The sequence below is a fragment of the Notothenia rossii genome (assembly GCF_949606895.1).
Source record: "Notothenia rossii genome assembly, chromosome: 9".
NCBI lineage: Eukaryota > Metazoa > Chordata > Actinopteri > Perciformes > Nototheniidae > Notothenia > Notothenia rossii.
This window is the reverse complement of record NC_136907.1, coordinates 62,509,658-62,530,942: the sequence shown is the minus strand read 5'-3', so window position 1 is coordinate 62,530,942 and position 21,285 is coordinate 62,509,658. Positions and strand designations below refer to the sequence as shown.

The 21,285-nt window shown below is 41.2% G+C and overlaps 1 protein-coding gene across 1 annotated transcript; it reads left to right on the top strand.

The window, feature by feature from the left end:
* The first annotated feature begins 3,466 nt into the window (after positions 1–3,466).
* acsl3b (acyl-CoA synthetase long chain family member 3b) lies at positions 3,467–15,086 on the top strand. The gene is made up of 15 exons (XM_079648327.1): positions 3,467–3,749; positions 6,088–6,571; positions 7,421–7,598; positions 7,695–7,804; positions 7,957–8,095; positions 8,734–8,884; positions 9,071–9,194; positions 9,520–9,591; positions 9,686–9,825; positions 10,461–10,633; positions 10,782–10,856; positions 11,372–11,563; positions 11,646–11,760; positions 11,863–12,020; positions 12,231–15,086. Exons 2-15 carry the CDS (start codon positions 6,221–6,223, stop codon positions 12,386–12,388), a joined length of 2,136 nt encoding a protein of 711 aa, XP_079504453.1. The 5' UTR covers positions 3,467–3,749; positions 6,088–6,220; the 3' UTR covers positions 12,389–15,086.
* The last annotated feature ends 6,199 nt before the right edge of the window (positions 15,087–21,285 follow it).

The window sequence follows — 21,285 nt, the reverse complement described above, 5'->3', positions numbered from 1 at the left end:
ACATGTTGAGAGAATGGTGTGGGTTTATGAAGAGAAAAAGGCATGAACTTGTGTTTTGAGTGCATGTTTTTGTCAGATTATGACTGCACAGACATATGCCTAACAAGCATGCAAACACACCAGAGACCAGTGAGAAGGGATCAAGGTTTAGGGTCAATGTGTCAAACATGGCTTACCTAGCTATTTCACTTCCATTATGTGGCTCTTCAGATGTTAAGACTCTCCTCTGTCTTGAACTCTTGGATCTTCTCTCTGTCAACGTGAAACAAATCAGATTATAAAAAAATGCAGTTAAAAAAATGAATAAAATGTGCACCAACTCCCTCTAGTGTAAACATGTGAGATTACAGTAGAGAAAAAATAACCTCTTCTCTCTGTATCTGGAATCATCTAGTTTCGTTCATGGTTTCGTTACACAGTAGAGTTATTACAAACTACATACAAACTTTGTATCAAAATGGTGAAAGAACAACAGTTGCCAGTACAGTGACCCAAAATATATTTGTAGTTGAGTGACTTTGGTGTATTCTGCCCAATGACATATTTTTTAAATAGCCACCAGTACTGTCATGGGACCAGAATATATTGATTTTCAACAGTAACAGTATGACTAATCCACACTGTGTTGCAGATGGCTCTATCAGGGATGGTGCCTGTCAGATGATCGCAGTAAAGAAAAAAATCAGACTATGTGTTTTTTATGTTTTGTTTAGGGGGTTAACTGTAATCTTTATAGTTTTGTGGGCTGAAGTTCAAATGGTTCAATGATTATCCACCCCCAGGTTCCTCAATTATAGCCCCTTCTCCATTTACTCTACTTCCATTTCCCTCTTCTGGATCTCTCTTCTTCTTTGTCATCCTTCTTCTGATTTGAACAAATGAGAGGACAGAACTAGACTGATAAAGAAACAAGGTCAAATGAGACAAGCTGAGGGAGAAGTACAACGAGCCAGGAGCCAAAAATAGAAGTGACAGGGACAGCTAGGAGGAAAGGAAACTGTTACCGCATTGTTACTCAAAACGTTCCAATACTTCACAAACAACTCACATTATTGCAAGCACCTCTTATCAATACGTCTTATTAAGGACCACAACTGTTTTTATAATGTTTATTATGGTGAAAAATGCCCAACGCTGTCAATCTTAGTTAGGTATTCCGGGTAAAAAGGATGAAAATGAACAACATTATTTTTGCAATGGCAACATACTGCATGTAGTGAATAAATTATGAATTATGCAGCTACCATTAATGTGGTGTTGCCTTGAGTGATAAACTGGAATAACAAAGATTTCTAAAAGAAGGCCTATATCTGACTGAATGTCTTGGATACAATTGGACCTCGTATATTAGAATACAATATCACCATTGTCACATCTGTTGGTTGCATAAGGTTAGAGCTTGCTTTATTCTATAAACCAGTGGTTCATGTGGGGGAAACTTCTATGTAGCAATGCAGTGGGAGTCATCGACTCATGAAGTAGACACGGGAAGAGCAATAGCTTTGATGTCAAACACTGATGGTTTATTTAGGAGCTTCGGCCGGAGAATTAAAAATACAAGTCCAAGAGCCAGAGTTTCTGACTTCACGGTAGAGTTGCCACGTCAAATCTGAAGAACTCTACCCCAGACCCATGTATTTAGCTAGTTCAGAGAGAATAATCAACATGCTGCATAACAAGATAGAATCATAACACCTCTATCAGCTGACGCCAACAGGCAGGAACAGGGAGACAAAACACTGAGAGTACAGCAGCCAAGGTTACAGTGCGTGTGCTCAGTCAGGACAGTTTGAACTGATAAACTGGGTCAAAGTTATACCCTAACAGTTACCAACGGGGCCAAGTACTTGACTTGAAATACCTTCTGATTGAAGTGAGAAATAAAGGGGGTGTCACTTTAACGAGGGCGGGGTTATACATTTAACTCCGCCCTCATTGAGAACCCCCCCCAGCATTTTCTCCAAAATGAAAGCACACATTAAAATCAACAATGTTAACTGGAAGTTTGTAAGAACATGAGAGAACGTTTAAATGGCAGAGGGAAAGAAATAACACATTTGTTCCATCTAAAATGTCGATAAAACCAAATAAAAATGGTTTGCATCAAAAACATTATCCCGGAAATTATTGATTATTGTTGCTGTATATTTATTTATATTGTGATTGAGGAAGCCATGTAGCACAATAATCAAGGTCTACTTCATAAATAACTGAATAATTACAACATCACAGCCAGCATAACCATTATAATATGAGTTGAATACCTTTTAAAATATAAATCTGCATATAGGCTACTATAACAAGGCTGCAATTTCAAATTGAGCGTTGGATGAATTAAATTATAAAATACTAACAGTGAGATCCCTTATGAATAGTATTAAACAGTAGGCTAACAGTGTAAAACAAAAATAATAGTAACCATAAAAAACCTTTTCAGTCTAATAATCATTGTACATTATGTTGAAACTCACTGTCAGTGTCTGCTAATGTTGCTGTGAACACGGTCATGACGTCAGTTTTATGGGTGTTCGACAGTCCTTCAATCCAATCTTTTTCCTCAGTTTATCAGACTGTCAGCAGTCAGAGGACGGTTTGCTTACATCTTTACCAAAGGGTTTGACCAAGGGATCTTAAAATCCATCCAATTGCTAATTTTACACAAACTTCCTTTGTAAATAGGCTACGATTTTTTATACAGGTACACTTTATCAGTTGTCCTGCAGTGTTATTCTTCTGTTGAATAGGCTATACATGGATATGATAACTACAGTATATACAAGTTAACACTTAACTTTAGTTTATTCTTTCATGTTTTTAATTTAAATCCTGCAGTAGGCCTATGTTAGGATAGCAACGTTATGGAAATGTTTAGAAAACACTATACCAGAGTGTTGCGTATTGACTATTTAGTTTGTTTTAGAATGGAACTGGAAGCAAACCACTGGGCCCCCCTTTATTTTCCTTTGTAGGCTACATATGCCACTTTAGGGGATTTTTGCATGGTGGTTATGTAGGAGGTCCACTTTAAGTCTATAGTCCATAGCCTTAGTCACGAGGAGTCATGGTGGGGCTACTGGCACTAACAGAAGAAAAAGGAGTTTCGCTTGTTTGATTTTGCCCAAAAAATAATTAAATCAATTTTTCATACATGAGAGGTAACTAGGAGAATACGCTGGTGACTGTTCGCACAGTCTGTAGTCTAGACTCTGAAATATACGTTCCTGTAAAGCCCACCATTCAGTTTCAATTCCATCTACCATGTGCGCCTTTCTATGTCTGGTGTGTACACACACCTTTAGGTTTGTCTCGATCTTTGGGATTCAGGGTGCATTAACACTGGAGCAAAGTCAAACCTGTTCACGGTGACAGGTCGAATTGACCCGTTGGGACCGGGTATATCCCGGGTCACAGTGTGCCGACGACTGACGCTGGCCACAGTTGTGACCGCTAGTAACCTCACTGACGTCCAGCTATCCCAAGCACGCGCCACCTCCAGTGCTCCAATCGCTGTGGAGTAATGTCCTGACATCACTCAGAAGCTTCCGGGCTGGCAGCACTGGCCCGGTGATGCTCAAATTTATAATTTCACTACATTTTTCAATCGTTTAATAACAGGGTAGTAGATGTGATTCATACCCAAACACATATTGTTTATAGATTATGCCAATATGATGTCAGAGCTTTGGTTACAACGATAAAGAGACTTGATTCAACCCTGCAGCGACTTAGGCGTAGCGGCTGGAAAAGAGGTGAGAATGTATGGCTGTGTGAACTGCTGATGTTGATGAGACTGATGGTTAGCAACCGGTTTGCTCAACACATCGCCTACAATGTGCCATGTAATTGTGTACAATACGATGTGTGTGCTCCCGTTTGATTCTCAACTGAATTTTGTTAAACAAACTAACAAACTGTATCAGCAGCGGGCTAACAACAACTGCAGTGGTTAGCTGAAATGCTAAATACTAGCTCGTCTTTGAGCTACATGCTAGCTGCTAAGCTTGATGCTTCGTCGTTAGCCTTGTAGCTTCAGAGACGCACACTGCGGAGTAATACAAATGTCTTGTTTATTAGATTAGAATGAAAACAACCACCGTGCCAGGTTATGCTTTGATAACATCACACATCATATCTATAATTGTGTATAGGTTATCATAACAGTTATGTGTTATTATTTTATCTAATATTCATGATATCGACACACGAATCAAAACACTATTGATATCAACAGATAAATACATATAAACAACGTTAATCATAGTTAAGCTAAAACATAATATACAGCCTGTTGAAAATTCAAATGTGACGCAATATCGAATTCATTGATAAGTTGGAGAAAAAGGCAGGTAACGATTGCCAGATGTAAATCATAAAGGGGAAAGGTTTATCATTTAACCTCATCACGTTGTTTTTATACTATAACTCTCGATAAAATATCTTCATTATCAGATTAAAGCTCGATAAAATCATTATTGATACTTTAGTTAAGCTGCAAGTCTGCTGACATCTGTGGTGTAAATCTGTAGTGTCAAGCATGTTGATGGAGTACTTTACATACCAAACCTTTAAGTATTGGCAACGTGTTTGTTTATTTAAGTCTGCTTTGATCAGAACCTTTTTTCTAGGCCTTTGGCTTTGTGGCATGACAAAGAAAGATGGAAAGATGGCCTGGCATTACAGTCCTGATGATATTTTTTATTATGAAAGTTGTGAATGTGAAGCAGAATATCTGCTCTGTAATCATAACTGTGGACCATGTTAAATAATTTCTATCCTGATTAAATTAGACAATCTGATCATGTGCCACACTCTTGTTGGAAAAGTAAGTAGGAGCAGGTGTGTCGACCTAAATCAAAGTAAAGCACCCGATGAATGAACCAGTGTTACAAGAAACAAAGGGAACTTTCACCTTCCTGATGTGCCCAAATATACAATTAAATTAAAGTTTCAGTTGGTTGAGGTATGTGTCTCCCTGCAAAACAGGTGAGACAAGTTCAACGTTCACCTGTGACACAATTTATAAAATGTGTATTTAGAATTATACTCTAGTATAGGCCGTTGCTGTTTGCCTCCTTTAAAACCCTGCACTAGATCAACAGAAACAGAATGTTGTTTCCTTCACCTAGCAGCATTATATGTATACACACGTTGCTAATAGATGTGCCAATATACTCACTTTGAAATTATTGTTTTTTCTCTGAGTGTAGAACTCATGAGAAAGTAGCATGCGTGTGCACACACTTACATATAAATATGCTGATTTGCATTAATAACGAACTCTGTACAGAGAATGACTATTGTTGTGTAGGAACAGATTGTACCCTGCAGTGTAATATTATCCTGGCCATGGTCTCACAGTCCTTGCTGTGAGCCACGTTTAAAGGAAAACTATTTGTTATCTAGACAGGAGCGTCCCTAAATGTTCTTGTGCTGCTAAACATGTAGAATTACAGAGTCATTCCTCAGTTGTTTCCTTTAGCTTGTGTTTGAGCAGCCCCTCTCATCAGTCAGTGTTAGATTCTTCTCAGTCCTGTTAGCTGCTCAGGTTATGCTCACCTCCTTCGTGAACTCTTGACTTCTCAATCATAGGAATGAGTCACTGCTGCAACTTCTAGCATGCTCAGGATCAGACGTGCAGGGGCAGTGTCCCAGTAGAGCCAAAGTGTTTTGTGGTATAGCCAAAGAAATGAGAGCAGTCACAAGTATGACATATGCTGTATTGCTGAATGTAATATTATGTCTTGAGTTGGTATGAGTTGCAAACTAGTGGGGAGGCATATGGAGGCAATGTTTATTGGTAATGAAATGAAAACACTGCACATTTCAAAGGAGAGGCCATTCATTTGACTGTTTATTAACTAGCACGATTATTATTGTTGATGATGATAATTGCTAAAGCATCTTGCTTGCCAGTAGATTTGGTGAAATAGATAGTACCAGAGAGCCGGCCTAAGAATAGGCAGCAAGGATTTATTTACTGGGACGCAGTTCCACACTTTTCCAGCTGCTCAAATATCCAAATGTGCTTTTAAATGTTGTATTCCAGACTATACTTCTATCATTTCATGTTGTGTTTCTGTGCTGCAGGTTTGGACTTACTGCACAAACGAACGACTGCCTGCAATCTTCAGCCGCAGCAAGTCAAAACACTTCAAGCGCTGAGAAGAGTGTGACGCCGCTTGTTTAGTTTGATTTATTTGATTTACCTTCATCCTCAAAGATGAAGTTGAAGGAGGATATGAACCCGCTGCTGCTGCAAGTCTTCCGTTCTGTGGTGTGGGTCTACTCGGTCATCACCTTCATACCCTGGTACTTCCTCTCAGGAGCTAGCAACAACCTAGAGCGGGCAAACCGGATCAAGGCACGCTCAGTTAGTGGACTGCCATTAGGGCCTTACAGGGCCACCAACAGTCAAGACAAGCTGGTGGCATGGATGCACCCCAATGTTGGCACCCTGGACAAAATGTTTAAATACGCTGCCAGTCGGTTTCCACAGAGAGACTGTCTAGGCACCAGGGAGGTGCTCAGTGAAGAGGATGAGATCCAGCCGAACGGCAAGGTCTTCAAAAAGGTGAGACACACACATTATTTCATAAAACAATTCTATCACCTTCCAGTGTTTCCCCTACCATTGTCTTGGAGGGGTACTGCGCCCCGCCAACGGAGCCCCGCGCCCCCCTTGAAATTCAAGTTGTTTAAAAATATATATATATTATTATTTTTTTATTTTTAAATGTTAAAAAACAAACTAAACACTTTCATTTTAAGCTGTGAGTTTAGTGTTTTTGACCCTAAGAAACACTGATGCATTAATCAATAGATTTAAATTAAAATATATATATTTCACCCCCTCCCTCCCCCCCCCCACGCTCAGGCAGCACCGCTCTCAAAGCAGTAAACCTAGGGGAAACACTGCCTTCAGTATTCTTTTGAATGATTGTTCTGTTGTCAGGAGGAAAGATAGTCATGTCAGTGGGTGGCAACGCTTATCATATGTACATTTAGAACTGTATACGCTTTAGGTGAATCTGTGGGATAACAGGAAGTTTGCTTGTGTGTGCGAGGCTGACAGACACTGCACAGTGTGAGGAATGTGGGTGGAAGCAGAGAGCCTCCTCATTAACACCTGCATGGCTACAAAAGCCCTACAGATGGCGCTAACTGACCACACATGAAGGATAATGTTGCCACTGGTAACAACATCGGACCTCTTTTAGATTCAGCTGTGTCAGTATTACCTTTTTTATATACAGCTATACAGTTCTCACATTAATCACATCATTGTGGACACTTTTAGTGAAATCTCTGAAGATGTGTAGTCCTGTAGAATGTATGTACATAGGACAGTTTTCATGTATCGTGGTGTAGTGTGTGGAAATAATCTTTCATTATCCATTTTACAATTGCATGTTGTGTGCAGGTAATTCTAGGGAACTATAACTGGCTGTCGTACGAGGAAGCCTACGAGGCAGCGAAGTGTTTTGGCAGCGGTCTGGCAGCACTCGGCCTGAAGCCGCAGTGTAAAATCGCCATCTTCTGCGAGACCAGAGCAGAGTGGATGTTGGTAGCACAAGCCTGCTTTATGTACAATTTCCAACGTGAGTGACAGAAAGACAAACATAATGTGTATTCAGACCATCTTGAGCCTACAGTAAGAAAAGAATGACCAACTTAACTGGATTTGATTTTGACAGTTGTGACACTGTATTCCACTCTCGGACCCATGGCCATCGCCCACGGCCTGAACGAGACGGAGATCACGCACATCATCACAAGCAAAGACCTGCTTCAGAGCCGTCTCAAGGTAAGGCTATGTTTTCACTTAAAGTTCACTTCATTATTGGGTGTTTATTGTGTAAAACATTATGGCTTAATAAGAAGCTCTGTTCCATTTGCATCATTAAAATGTCCTCTCTTCTCCATCCCTCCCTCCTACATCCAACTTCTCGGTCCCAGGCCATAGTGTGTGATGTGCCGAGGCTGCAGTATATCATTGTAGTTGACAGTAAACCCACAAGCTGGCCAAACATCCCCAGAGGAATCACAGTCTACAGTATGGACGCTGTGAAGGAGATAGGGTCCAAGCCTGAAAATAGTGAGTATTCGTGTTTTGTGATTAAAAAGGTTTTCAATTTCGTCCGGGGAAATTAATGGAAGCGCAACTAATGGAGGATTAATTCAAAGCGGACACCCTCATATGTAATTGGAGTGACGTGCAGTGCATGACAGTCAGCTAGAGGTTAAATTACAATTTGTCAAACCCCCATTGCCACAATATCATTGGTTGACCTTTTAGGGAAAATTAAGGAAAACAGAAATTACTTTGTGCTACTAAAATTACTTAAGACCTTTTTTACAATTTCCCCTTGCAGTATTTGTAAAGAAAACCAACGTGGATTGTTTTAAAATCTTGGATAATTAAAATAGAAAACAAACAATAAATGTGTGAAATAATAACTTTTGAAAGATACTTGTGAAATTTAGAAAACAAGAACTATTTCCAAAACTCAGTGTGAGGATTAGCTGCATTTATCATTTTCTCTCATTGTAAATCATTTTAGTTCAGCTTTGGTTCAAAAGAAATATAGACACCCTTTGTGTTTTAATGGTTTTTGCACTGTACCATTTGTTCTTTACTTAAGTGAGCAGACATTTCTTAAACTAATAATGTTTACATTGATGTGTGATCCATGTTCTCTCTAACCATCTCCCTCTGCTCCTCTGCCTGTGCAGTCGCAGTAAACCGCAGTCAGCCAGAGTCCTCAGACATCGCGGTCATCATGTACACCAGCGGCTCCACAGGCATCCCCAAGGGTGTCATGGTCTCCCATGGCAACATCATTGCTGGCATTACTGGCATGGCCGAGCGAATCCCTAACCTCAAGTATGTCCATATCAGAATCACTTCCTGTCCTCTTTGTCCTGTGTTACGTAACTCCCCCAACTCCCATTCTTCCCCTTCTTTCTACTGATTCTGAAACACGATCACATCTATCCTGTCATACTCAAATACCACCACCACCTACCTTTTGTTGTTGAAATTAATCTGCTGTTATTTCTGCGCCGGCAGTGAATCAGACACCTATATTGGCTACCTGCCGTTGGCGCATGTTTTAGAGCTCAGCGCAGAACTCGTTTGCATCTCTCACGGCTGTAGCATCGGCTACTCCTCCCCCCAGACTCTAGCTGACCAGGTTAGTGTAAAAACACACACATGCACCTTGTGGGCAGAATGTGTTAGTTGCCTTCCGCGTTCATATATTACGAAATGCACCGTTTCCTTTGCTGATGCCCTTGGAAATCATCGTTCATGTTTTTACTTCATCCTTTTTAAACTTCCTTAACGATGTATCCCTGAATCCTATCACAACATTTGGTGTTTGATAATGTCCTTAAAGATCTTACCTGACTTTTATCCCGTTTTTTACTCTGGCAAAAATCCATTCAATTACCTCTGGTCATGATTTTAAAATGTATCTACCTCCCTTACTGACAGTTGATCGATTGTTTTGTTTACAGTCTACCAAGATAAAGAAGGGCAGTAAAGGGGACACCAGTGTGCTGAAACCTACTCTCATGGCTGCTGTACCAGTAAGATGTTTTTATCATTCCAAAAATCAATTGTTAGTAGTAATATGGCTTGTAATAAGTGTTTTGAAAGAGTTTTCCTGCCTAATGTGCGTAGGAAATCATGGATCGCATCTACAAGAATGTGATGACTAAAGTGGAGGAGATGAGCAAACTGCAGAGGACACTGTTTGCGCTGGCTTACAACTACAAGATGGAGCAGATCTCCAAGGGTTACAGCACGCCACTCTGCGACAGGTAAATAAACATTTCATTCCTGTTCTGAGAGAGAGAGACACCTGTGAAACAAGAGCAAACATTAACCTCAGTAACATGGTTAATCGAATCCTAGTGTTAGTCATAAAAGTAGGTTAGGGAACTAGGTAAATCGTTGCATAAAATGGATTCTGACACTGTGTTTGCAGAGGATGTTATTTTGCTTAAGTCAGGGGTGTCAAACTCAATTTCATTGTGGGCTACATTAGCAACCGGCTCTTTGCACTCAAAGAGCCGGTTGTAACTTTAAGACTATATCAATACACATATATAAATATATAATATATATTAAATAATGTATTATATTACATTATTGGCTCTGCATTGGATTATTATCAGTTCTGGTAATAACTTCATAAATAACTACGTCTGAAAGCAGAAGTCTAGGGAAAATCATTTAAAGCAAATATTCAACAATTACACCAATTGTATTTTATATTATATTCTTTGCAAACTCTTGCAGGCCACATAAAATGGGGTTACAGGCTTTGAGTTTGACACCCCTGGTTTAAGTAAATTTTGGAATATACGTAGTAGTATACAACAATCTGATTGGCCTCATCAGTCACTCATTCGTCTCTTTTTTGTATTCATTTTGTCTGCCTCCTCTCCTTCAGTCTGGTGTTCAAACGGGTGCGTGCGCTCTTGGGAGGGAACACCCGGGTCCTGCTCTCAGGCGGAGCCCCCCTCTCTGCTGCCACACAGCGCTTCATGAACATCTGCCTGTGCTGCCCGGTGGGCCAGGGCTACGGCCTGACGGAGACCTGTGGAGCCGGCACCATCAGCGAGAGTAAGAGAGACTGCATTTTATGTGAAACGGCAGTCGTTTTTGTGCCACCTTTGGGAAATTAAGAGAAGAGCAAATGAAAAATATAAAACATCTTGATTTGTAGTCATTATATTTTTACCATAAGTCTTTGCTGGTGTTTTCTTTTCAGTGTGGGACTACAGCACAGGACGAGTTGGTGCTCCATTGGTTTGTTCAGAGATGAAACTGAAAGACTGGGAGGAGGGTGAGTCCAATTCCAATAACCCAACTTTAAAGAAAGCAATAAATATGAGGTTCCTATGGACGACATGATACTTTATCTGGGCAATTTTACAGAGGAAAATGTTCACTACATAGATATCTTTAAAAAATACTGTTGATAGCTGGCAAGAAAGCCATAACTAGGAAATGGTGCAAGGTGGAGCCTCCTACTGTGGAACAGTGGATGGGAGATCGTGGAGGAAATTCATATAATGGAAAAAATGACATATCGACTGGGACTGCAAGAAACACAATATGAAGAGAAATGGTCAATGTTTAAGATTCAAACCAGCGACAAGGAATACTGACTGATTGAGTTAGAGGAACTGTTCTGACAAATGGTCAAATGAGAGTGTGACTCCCAACTGCATCTTTTTGTTTTGTTAGGGTTGTTATGTACGTGCACAGCTGTTGTTGTAATGTTTTTATATGAGAAAAACTAAAGTTAGAAAAGCAATAAAAAGTACTGGTATTCTAATCACGCCTTTGCTCCTCTAGGTGGATACTACAGCACCGATAAGCCCAACCCACGGGGGGAGATTTTGATTGGCGGCCCCAACGTAACGATGGGATACTACAAAAATGAAACTAAGAACTGTGAGGACTTTTATGTGGATGAGAATGGCCAGAGATGGTTCTGTACAGGAGACATTGGAGAGGTTCACACTGACGGATGCCTGAAGATCATTGGTAAGAAATCCACAAACTAGAGCATGTGTGGCACATCTTGTATCTGTTCGATTAGGACTGTGACCTGGTTGTCTTCCAACAGACCGTAAGAAGGACCTGGTGAAGTTACAGGCAGGCGAGTACGTCTCTCTTGGAAAGGTGGAGGCTGTTTTGAAGAACTGCTCACTCATAGACAACATCTGTGCCTATGCCAACAGGTAAAGTCCTGCACACACTCCATTTTGAAATCTGTTCCTTTCAGATATAAGACCCTAATGGTGGTAAAACTACATTTTGGACTCTTTTGTACTTTTTTTCAGTGACCAGTCGTATGTGATCAGCTTCGTGGTGCCTAACCACAAGCAGCTCATGGCCCTGGCGGAGCAGGTGCAGGTTAGAGGCACATGGGAGGAGATGTGCAACAATTCCCAGATGGAGAAAGAAGTTCTTCGCATCATTACTGAAGCTGCCCTCTCAGGTAGGGGCAAAAGGCCTTTAATCGTCTTCCTCGCTTATATTCATTCTGTAAATGCCCTCATTAAAGCTTTCTCAACAATACTAAAGATGTGTTACTCTCCATCATAACTTCACGGTTCAGATGGGGTGCGATGATGTCTGGCTTGTGACAGACTTGCTGTAGTGTTACACTAACAAACTGACTTGTGATTCTTCTCTCTCCACAAACCAGCGAAAATGGAGCGGTTCGAGATCCCCAAGAAGATCCGTCTGAGTTCTGAGCCCTGGACCCCGGAGACTGGGTTGGTCACCGACGCATTCAAACTGAAACGCAAGGAGCTGAAATCACACTACCAGGAAGACATTGAGAGAATGTACGGAGGAAAATAAAACAATGCTTTAAACAACCCATCCACATATATACTTGTACACATACACATGGAGCTCAGAAGCCACTACAAGGAATATTGGGGGAGCAGTTCTACTTTAGACACACACACACACACACACACACACACTCTACTACAGGCACATAAAGCATCTCATGCATCTCCTCCTCGGCTTCCCTGCGACCAGCTTCGATCAAAAGAGGGAGACGAATCTTGAAACCAGCTTACTTGCTATCTCTCAAGACCAAAAGGCTCATGGTCCCTCATAGATGGCTGAACCAGCCGGTGCGACTTACTCACCGTTCCCCTTTGAGTTTCTATGACAACCGAGGTGGCACATGAAGTCGGACGTCCGTATGACTCGAAGTGAAATAAATGTCAGGCTAAACGTATATCTGGATCAGTGTCCGTGCGCTCGTTCTGTTGCTCCTCTTCTTCCTCCCCTGCTCTCTGGAGGGCTCTAAATGTTCAGTATGGTAGTGGACTTAGTGCAGATACCTGGCAGGGACATAGGGTAGCATGAGAGCGATGGAGGGGTCTCTCCTGGGCTTTAAGTAACATTCAGGTTGGAATATATGCAGGGATCTTCATTACACGTTTCTCATGTTTGGTTCGTCAGCTTTGAAACCCCATTTGATGAGTATTTTTTTAAGTATGAGGAATCGGTGTTGCAAAGCCATGAGAGATTGAGCATCAACATTTTTTATTATTTTCTTACTGTATTTTGTATGGTCATATTCTAAAGGGTCTTTTTTTCTCTATCCTCCTGTTTTGTATTGCCAATTTGTTTACGCAAAGTACTTTATTGGGCTTTGTTTCCAGGTTCTTTTTTGGTTGGCTTTCCTGCCCTGCCCCTTTTTTCTGCCTGTGTCTCAAAGCTTGTACATTTGAGTGTGTGCTTGCTAACTTGACTAGCAGAAGCGATTCAGTCTCTCTTTTGGTCTCGGCCCCTTTGCAGCAGGGTCAAACCTAAATTGTAAAACGCATCCATTGGGGCTTTTTCTGTCTCTGCTCTTTGCCCACGGCTTCATTTTTCCACCTAAGCGCCCCCCGGGAAACCTCCCAGCCTGTATCTAAATGGTTATTCTGTATTGTCTGTTCATTGATCATTAAGAAGCCCTGCCTCGTATTCCTCCAGTCATGACCAATGCACCGTATGGATGTCTCAGAGGGAAATAAGCCCAGCGTAGAAAAATAGTTACATTAAGCCTTTTATGGGTTACTCTTTCAATTACTTTTTGGCGGAAATGTTATATTTTTTTCTCCATAGATTGAGTAACTGTTACTTTTGTCTTTTTTTACTTATGAATATGAATTACAAAATGAATGTGCAATATTTATACACAAATTTAAACTAGAGTACATAGGAAGAAGAAAAAAACCGCACATACAGCAGCCCCTCCGTAGTGTATGAATGTTAAGGTCTGTTGCTCGTATTGAAAGACATGTTGGAACACAAGCAAAGGATTAAAGGGGTTGAGACACACTGAGAGGGAGGTCTCGATGAAGCCCATTTGAACGTACTGTGCTAAATAATGCTATCATCTTTATTCAGACTGAACTATTTATTATTGGGCACTGTAGAAACCGCTTAATATAAAGTGTGCAACTGTACCAAAGCACTTGAATACATATTTGAGGAAGAAATGAGGAGGAAAGCGCTCCAGTCAAACAACTGAAGAAATTCCTTATCAATACACTCCCTTTTTTAATTGTTAGTAAATAGCATAAACTTACCAGACCTCATAGTATCTTCGAATTGGTTCATGTGTATGACACTGTATTGCAACTTATATGAAGAGGTTCAACCGCCACATGTTTGAACTCATGTAAAAAATACTGAATACATGTCATACTGTAGTTTTCAGATTGGTGGTGAAATGACCTGAATGGCATCAGTACGAGTGACACCCTCGCTTCAGTCTTTCTTTCTTCGCTTCACATTTATGGGTAAAACACAAAATAGTTTTTGGTCAACGGTCTTTTGTAAGGCCGACGTCTATCCCCCAGGTGCCCTCTTGTAATGCAAGTCTTGCTTTGCTTGTACTGAAGAATTTTAGCATTAACAAATGTACAGTCAGGTACTCTTAACTAGTTCTCTTATCCAACTAGCTCAGCGTAAAGGTTATTTTAGCATGTACAGAAGTTACAGTACCATCATGATGAAATGGAAAGCCACTCCTCCCTTCCTGATTTTTATTACAGTTCTTTCTCTCGACATTTAGTGAAAAGTCAGTAGCTTACTGTGCTGTTTGCTGCTTTTCCTCTGCCTGGCTAGAGGCAGCTAGTTGCCTTCTGACACACATGAGCTGTCTTCAGGGGTCTTAAGAATGTGAAGCACTACCCATATTTTAGTTGATAGCACGCAATGCTGTGTCCTGCTACATCCATTTCAGCAAGGCCAAGACAAAGTGGCGGTGGGAAGACCACTCCTCTAGTTTCACTTGCATTGTAAATAGGTTGAGAGGGGAAGGGATCTATGAATTCAAGTCCATTCAAACTACCAATAATTGTACAGGTGTAAAGTCTCCTGTTATATTTAATAATCTTTGTTACTGACCAGTTTTCGAGGGTCTCCTCGTTGATTTGTGTGATTAAGTGGCCCTGCGAGCCAGGCTATTTGCAATTGTCTCTTTCCTTATTTATTTGTAATTTGGCCTTGAAAACGATGTAATGAAAATAAAAAAGTTGTGTTGTAATTGCTGCTGTCCTTGTGTGTTTCAGAGGTGTGTGTGTTTGACAACTAAACAAAGCGAGGCACGACGTGTGGCTGGTTTGATCAGCAGCTTGATTAGAATCATCCTGAGTTTCTATGGCAACGGAAACGAGTGTGTCTGTGCATGTGTGTTTTAGTGAGTGTGGTCTGTGAAAGACTTGTGGTATGAGGACGCCAACAGAACATGCAGTCCTCGGAGTCAACCTTCATTCAGCGCTAGTAAACAAAGGATTTCTCTTCTTCCAGTCATAGGCTGCTTTTATTCACAATGTGTCGACCTCGGCTTCTGATTGGTGAATCATTTAAAAGAAATGTAAGGAAGAAGCTTAACTGCTCACTGCACCTGCTATCCTGATCCCATACACATCTAGATAAGATATAATCCAGCATTTTACCACACTATTTGCATTGCTTAGGATAACAATGATCAATTTATCTTAGATATTGGGCCCTGATCAGATAAAGGGACTGTAACTGATGATGATGAATCATGAGGTAATATAGGGAAAATATGTCAGATTTGCCCAAAGCTCAAGTTTATATATTTGAATATTTTTTGTCTGACCAGGTCCAGCCCTTCCAAAACAAATGTAAGTAATTCTGTTTAGTATCATAGTAGGAATTTAAAAAGCAGTTTTCACATCTCAGAAGATTTACCAACATAACAAAAATAACTCTCTAGTTGACAGGTTATTAATGGACTGATTATTTCAGCTGTAATTAGTACAAATTATTCTGGTCTGTCCAAATCGGCTTCAGAGCTTTCAGGCAATAACAAAACGGGTACATATTAAATGTAGGTATTTGATAACAAACGTATTGAAAACGACAAACATTTCATGTAAGAGCAATGTTAGAAAACGCAGATGCTTGAAGTCCTGCGTTATGGTTCCGTTTCCGCGTTTTATTTGACATTAAACAGCAGCTATATGACCGTAGAGAGATGACTGATTCTTCTGACTCCTCCCCTCCTCTATTCCCTTCATCTAACCCTATGGGACTGGAGAGTGCGTCAGAGGCATCATGCTGCCTTCATTAGCCCACTGACTCTGACGCACTGACGCACACACACACACACACACACACACACACACACACACACACACACACACACACACACACACACACACACACACACACACACACACACACACACACACACACACACACACACACACACAGTGTGTCTCTACCACAAAACAATAACAGCACCAGACAGCAAGAAACTGTGAAGGACATCTTTTAGATTGCATAAATGAGATTTGTGTGTGAGTGCATGCGTGTATGTGTTTATGTGTTTATGTGATAGCCTTCATTTTACTTTCTGATACTTTATTCCAACTTTTCCTTTCTCCCTCGTCCCTCCCTTGCGCCCTGCTTGCTCCCTCTTCCTGTCTACCTATGACTCAGAAGTGCGCACAGACTTGTATCTGTTTGTGCTTCATACACACACTCCAGTGTGAGCCAAAGGGCCATGTTGGAGTTTACCCAAGGATGAGAGGAGCTGGTCTGCCTCATAACTCTGGAGAGGTGGGTGGTACTTCGAGAAAAAACTGAGAATGATTACCAGAGAGAGTGATAGTGAGGCCAGGGACTGAGATGTGACACTGGAGTGTCTTAATGAAATATAAAGCACACTACGTTACAGTAGGGGCTAGTTTAGAAAAAATGTGGATAGTGAAGGCAGGATAGAAAAATAAAGCTGCCTTCTTTCTCTTCCACCCCTCACTTTTGTATGAAATGTAGCTTCTCAATTGTGTTTGTAATGTATTTTGTCACACTCACAATGCTAAAGAATTTGAAATCCATATTCAAATGCATCTAAATATACCAAGTATATCATGTTGTGTTAAAATAGCAAAGTTAAAACATCCAACATATTTTCTTGATGTACTAATGCAATCTTGGCTTTCAGCATTTCACTCGTATCATATTTTAGCAGCAATTACCCCTGAAAACAAGAAGATATACAGAAAGATATTTCACCCGCTGCTGACGATACTAACAGCACATTTAAGGAGAGCCAGCTCATTAAAAGTTAGTGAATCTGATGCTCTACTTTTTTGGTTAGCTCTGTTTCCCCATATTGCGTGCACTCCTGCTGATTTTGTTTTTTTAGTGTCAACCTGACCTTTGGCAGCGTTCGGTATCACTGGTTGCTCCATGCCAGGCACACACACCTCAACTCTGCCCAGCTGGGTTATCAAGATGTGAGGGCCAAAGTGGAGGTGGGAAAATGTGTGAGGTCTGGCAATGAGCTTGAGCAGAGAGAGAGAGAGAGAGAGAGAGAGAGAGAGAGAGAGAGAGAGAGAGAGAGAGAGAGAGAGAGAGAGAGAGAGAGAGAGAGAGAGAGAGAGAGAGAGAGAGAGAGAGAGAGAGAGAGAGAGAGAGGCAACCGATATGTCTGGGCGATGACTCACCGATGCTGGGTATTTATAGCATCAGGAGGGAGGGGAGGGAAGTGTGTGGGTGGAAGAGTGAGGGGGGCAAGCGGTTTGGGAGGCGGACAGGACAGCATCATTGCACCGCCGACAGGGAGTGGTGGAGGGAGAGACGGAGACCACAGGGAGGAAGCACTGGGGGAGAAAAATGGGGGAGAGGAGGGACGGTGGGAGGGACAAAGCAGAGGAGGAGGTTGGAAAACAAGCCAGTAGGAGGAGGCGGCGAGGGGAGAGGAGGGGAGGGAGGGTGGATGAATGGGACTGAACACAATGGGAAGATGAGAGGGTGAACTGTGAACAATATAAGATAAAATTAGAACAGCATGCTATGAGAAAGAGCATATTTAAAATGAAGTGTACAAAAAACGATCCTGCTGGGTGTGCCACACTGCAGAAGCAGCTGCTTGTTAGTGTTTGGATACTTAAGAATAGGGCATATTGGGTTTTTGTGATAATAAATATACAGTTTGTCTGAGCTGTTGTGTAACCAGTGTCAATACACATTTGCAAAAACACAATTCCCTGTAGCCTCAGATAGAGTCATGTAGAGGGGACAGAACCATGACCACCGGTTGCCTAGAAGCTGTACATCTGAATGAACACATAAGGCAAGTCATTAGGGAGACAGAAATCGAATTGAGATACTTTATTTGAAGCTTCACAACACAACCATGTGCACGATGGTTTGTATCATTCTTGCTGCAAATATTTGTATTGGTTTGTTAAGTCTCTCATTCCGCTCTCTCCATTGACAAGATTCCTTCATCAGAAACACACATCCTGCCTCTGGTGACGTCAGCAAGTGAGTCACACTGCATCTCTTACCATAGACACTAGCATAATCTGTGCACGTGTGCTCACATGCACTGTGGAGGGCTGGAGCAAGCACGAAAGCTCACCGTCGGTCTGATGAAAGGGGGATGAGTCAGAACACCAAGGTGAACACTTGCAGCCTTCGATATGAATGTAGTCAAAGAAGATTCAAGAGGGTTTTCGTATTGAGCGAAATGTTGGTTGACAGGGTAGCAGGAGGCAGGGCGGTAAAAGTAGCTGAAACTGAAGATAAGTTTAATAAAATAGTGCTACACTTTGTGGATTGGTTGCTGATTCAACAAGAGAGAATAGGTTTGTGATGGTGCTTGAAATAGTGGCTTTAATGTTGAGAAGTAAAAATGAGTTGAGGGTAAATCGATTTGCAAGAGAGGCAGAGATTTCCATTTTTCCAAAGTCAAGTACGAGAGTTAGATGAGATGATCAAAACCAGTCTTCGCTGAATATGTGTGCAGCTGAAGCTAGCAGCTGGTTAGCTAAGCTTGGCATGGAGACTGTTAATGGAGAACAGCGGGGCTCAGTCCAAAGGTGTAAAAAAAGCAATTTGAACACCACTGTGGTTTATTTGCTGGACTTGTCTTGGTCGTGAGCAAGTTTCCAGAACAGCAGTTACAGCTCCCGTCCAGGAAATAATCTGGCACAAAAAAAACTGTTAAACGACATCTTCTTCATTCTGTTTTTGTACGGACAAAACAAACAAGATGGGCCAGGACTCTCTTAAAAAAAAGACTTTTAATCTCAATGATATCCTGTTTAAATAAAGGTAAAATAAAAGGTATAAAGTGCTTCTTAGTGATCTTAGAATTGCTAGTACAGAAGGTGGATTTTGCACATATCCCAGCTAGCTGTTTCCAAAGTTTCTCAATCTTTAAACTAAGCTGAACCAAGCCAACCAGGTGCTACATTTTTGTATATGTTTATCACACAAACTCTTATCGTCTTCTCATTTAACTCTCAGCAAGAAAGTGACGCATGTCCTAAATGTCAAACTCTTATTAGAGACAAATATTAACATGGGCCATTAATAGAAGATAGAGGCTCGGTTGGTGAACTCAGCCTCATTAAAAAACAAATATACTTTTGCCCACACACAGGCTTCCTGTAGCATAACATGGACATGTTGCCCTTTTCAAAAATGCTAAACCTGTTTAAAATGTCCACCTTTGTTCCTGTCATACACTCCTTCAGTTTCCCTCTCTCCTCCCTATGTTCCTCAAGACAGACCACTTCTACCCTCAGGACTGCTCCTCTGTCCTAATGGTTTCAGACAACATGTAGCTGCCCTAATGCAGCCCCCGCTCTGCTCCTGGCTGAAACCACCTGCTGCCTTCCTGAAGACAAGGACCATGATTTAAACACAGTAATTGGCACAAGGAGAGAGATGAGCCGGATGGGTACAAAAGAAGAGAAAAGTAATGAATTCAAGTCACTCAGAAAATGCTAAGAAAAGAAGCGACTAATGAGAAGAGGAGGATACCAACCTGTGGGGAGAGACGACGCTGGAAGCAGATGAAAGGCCATGAGCTTGCGTCACCATGGAGACGTTGGTTGAGAAGATGTTGAGCCATGACAACAGGCGTGCCATTCTCTCCCAGCCTCATGACGGGGGGCGAAGAGGTGAGGAAGAAAACACACAAAGGAGAGGGGGGAAGAATGACCACATATGGCTTCATCAATGTTAAGCCATCAAGGAAGAAATCCAAGGTTGCTACTATAAGTCAGTTGTTTATGTTTGATAACGTGTCCTTGAGCTGATACAATATATCAAAGAAAGATTCAGCTTTACGAGGCTTTGTGTGTTTCCATCTTTGCAATTGGCTGTCATTGCATATGCACATATGGGCGTGTGCTTTTCTGCCATTGTGACGCACGCGAGCTGTTGTTGAGCTGATATCATTCTCTCCCTGCTGCTCTGATGGACATGTGGATAAACACCAGAAGTGTCCCCATTGCCTACTATGGGTGTACAGACTGACGGAGGAGGTATGTTTTGTAGAGAATGGAACAAATTGACACTGATCTATGAGACAAAATTAAACAAATGTATTTTGGAGAGAGGGAGAAATTGAGTACAATAAAAGCTGATATGAAAATGTGGACCTAGCTGAACATGTTCCATTTAATCACTGATTCAATCCCACTGAGCTCAATATGTGTAACCAACAGAAGCAGGGAGAACTATTCAGTAGAAATAATGAGGGAGATAAAAGGAACATAGCATGTACCAATCACTAAAAAGGTTTCTTCTGTTTTGAATGTCTCAAGTAACAGCGTGGGTCTTTAACGATTGATGCACATAGACAGCACATCACAGGCCCCGCAGCAGAATCACAGATTGAGTCAGTAAATCTTCCACCACCAGGAACCTGCTGGGAATTGAGTCTAAAAACCTCTGATCCATCACTTGGAGTCCTTATAGTACCCTGTTGGCTGACAACGTACACAACAGATACAACATCATTTAGATGAGCTAAGATTTCACACCTATAAGGATGTACCTTTTAATAACATCAGATAGACCTGTGAACATTTATGGCCATGAAACTGCCAAGAAACATCAATAGCTTAGACACTGGCAAAGGTACATTTAACGAAATGACATATCCCTATAAAATGCATTCCAGTTTGTTTGTTGTGGTGCATGATACCTTACTCATGCACACCACAGCAACCATATGACAAGTTATTTTTGTAGCAGTGGAAACCAACGTCTCTGCTTTTCTGAATAAAACACCACTTGCGTGTGTGTTTTTATACGCTTGAGTATGTGTTCCTAGCTGTAAATGGACTCCAATCAAAAAGCTAAAGGGCCCTTGAGCTGGACAAATACTCCCTTAATCTTTTTTAAAAGCTTGACATTTTAATCAGTCAGTGCCTGGCGATAAAATGACTTGAACAATTCAATTAATC

What these genes read in the sequence shown, in the direction of transcription:
- acsl3b (XM_079648327.1), top strand. Translation starts at nt 6,221, where the DNA reads ATGAAGTTGAAGGAGGATATGAACCCGCTGCTGCTGCAAGTCTTCCGT. An exon ending in CCCAGACTCTAGCTGACCAG is followed by an intron (nt 9,195 to 9,519) that starts GTTAGTGTAAAA and finishes TTTTGTTTACAG; the next exon opens with TCTACCAAGATAAAGAAGGG. An exon ending in AGCACGCCACTCTGCGACAG is followed by an intron (nt 9,826 to 10,460) that starts GTAAATAAACAT and finishes CCTCTCCTTCAG; the next exon opens with TCTGGTGTTCAAACGGGTGC.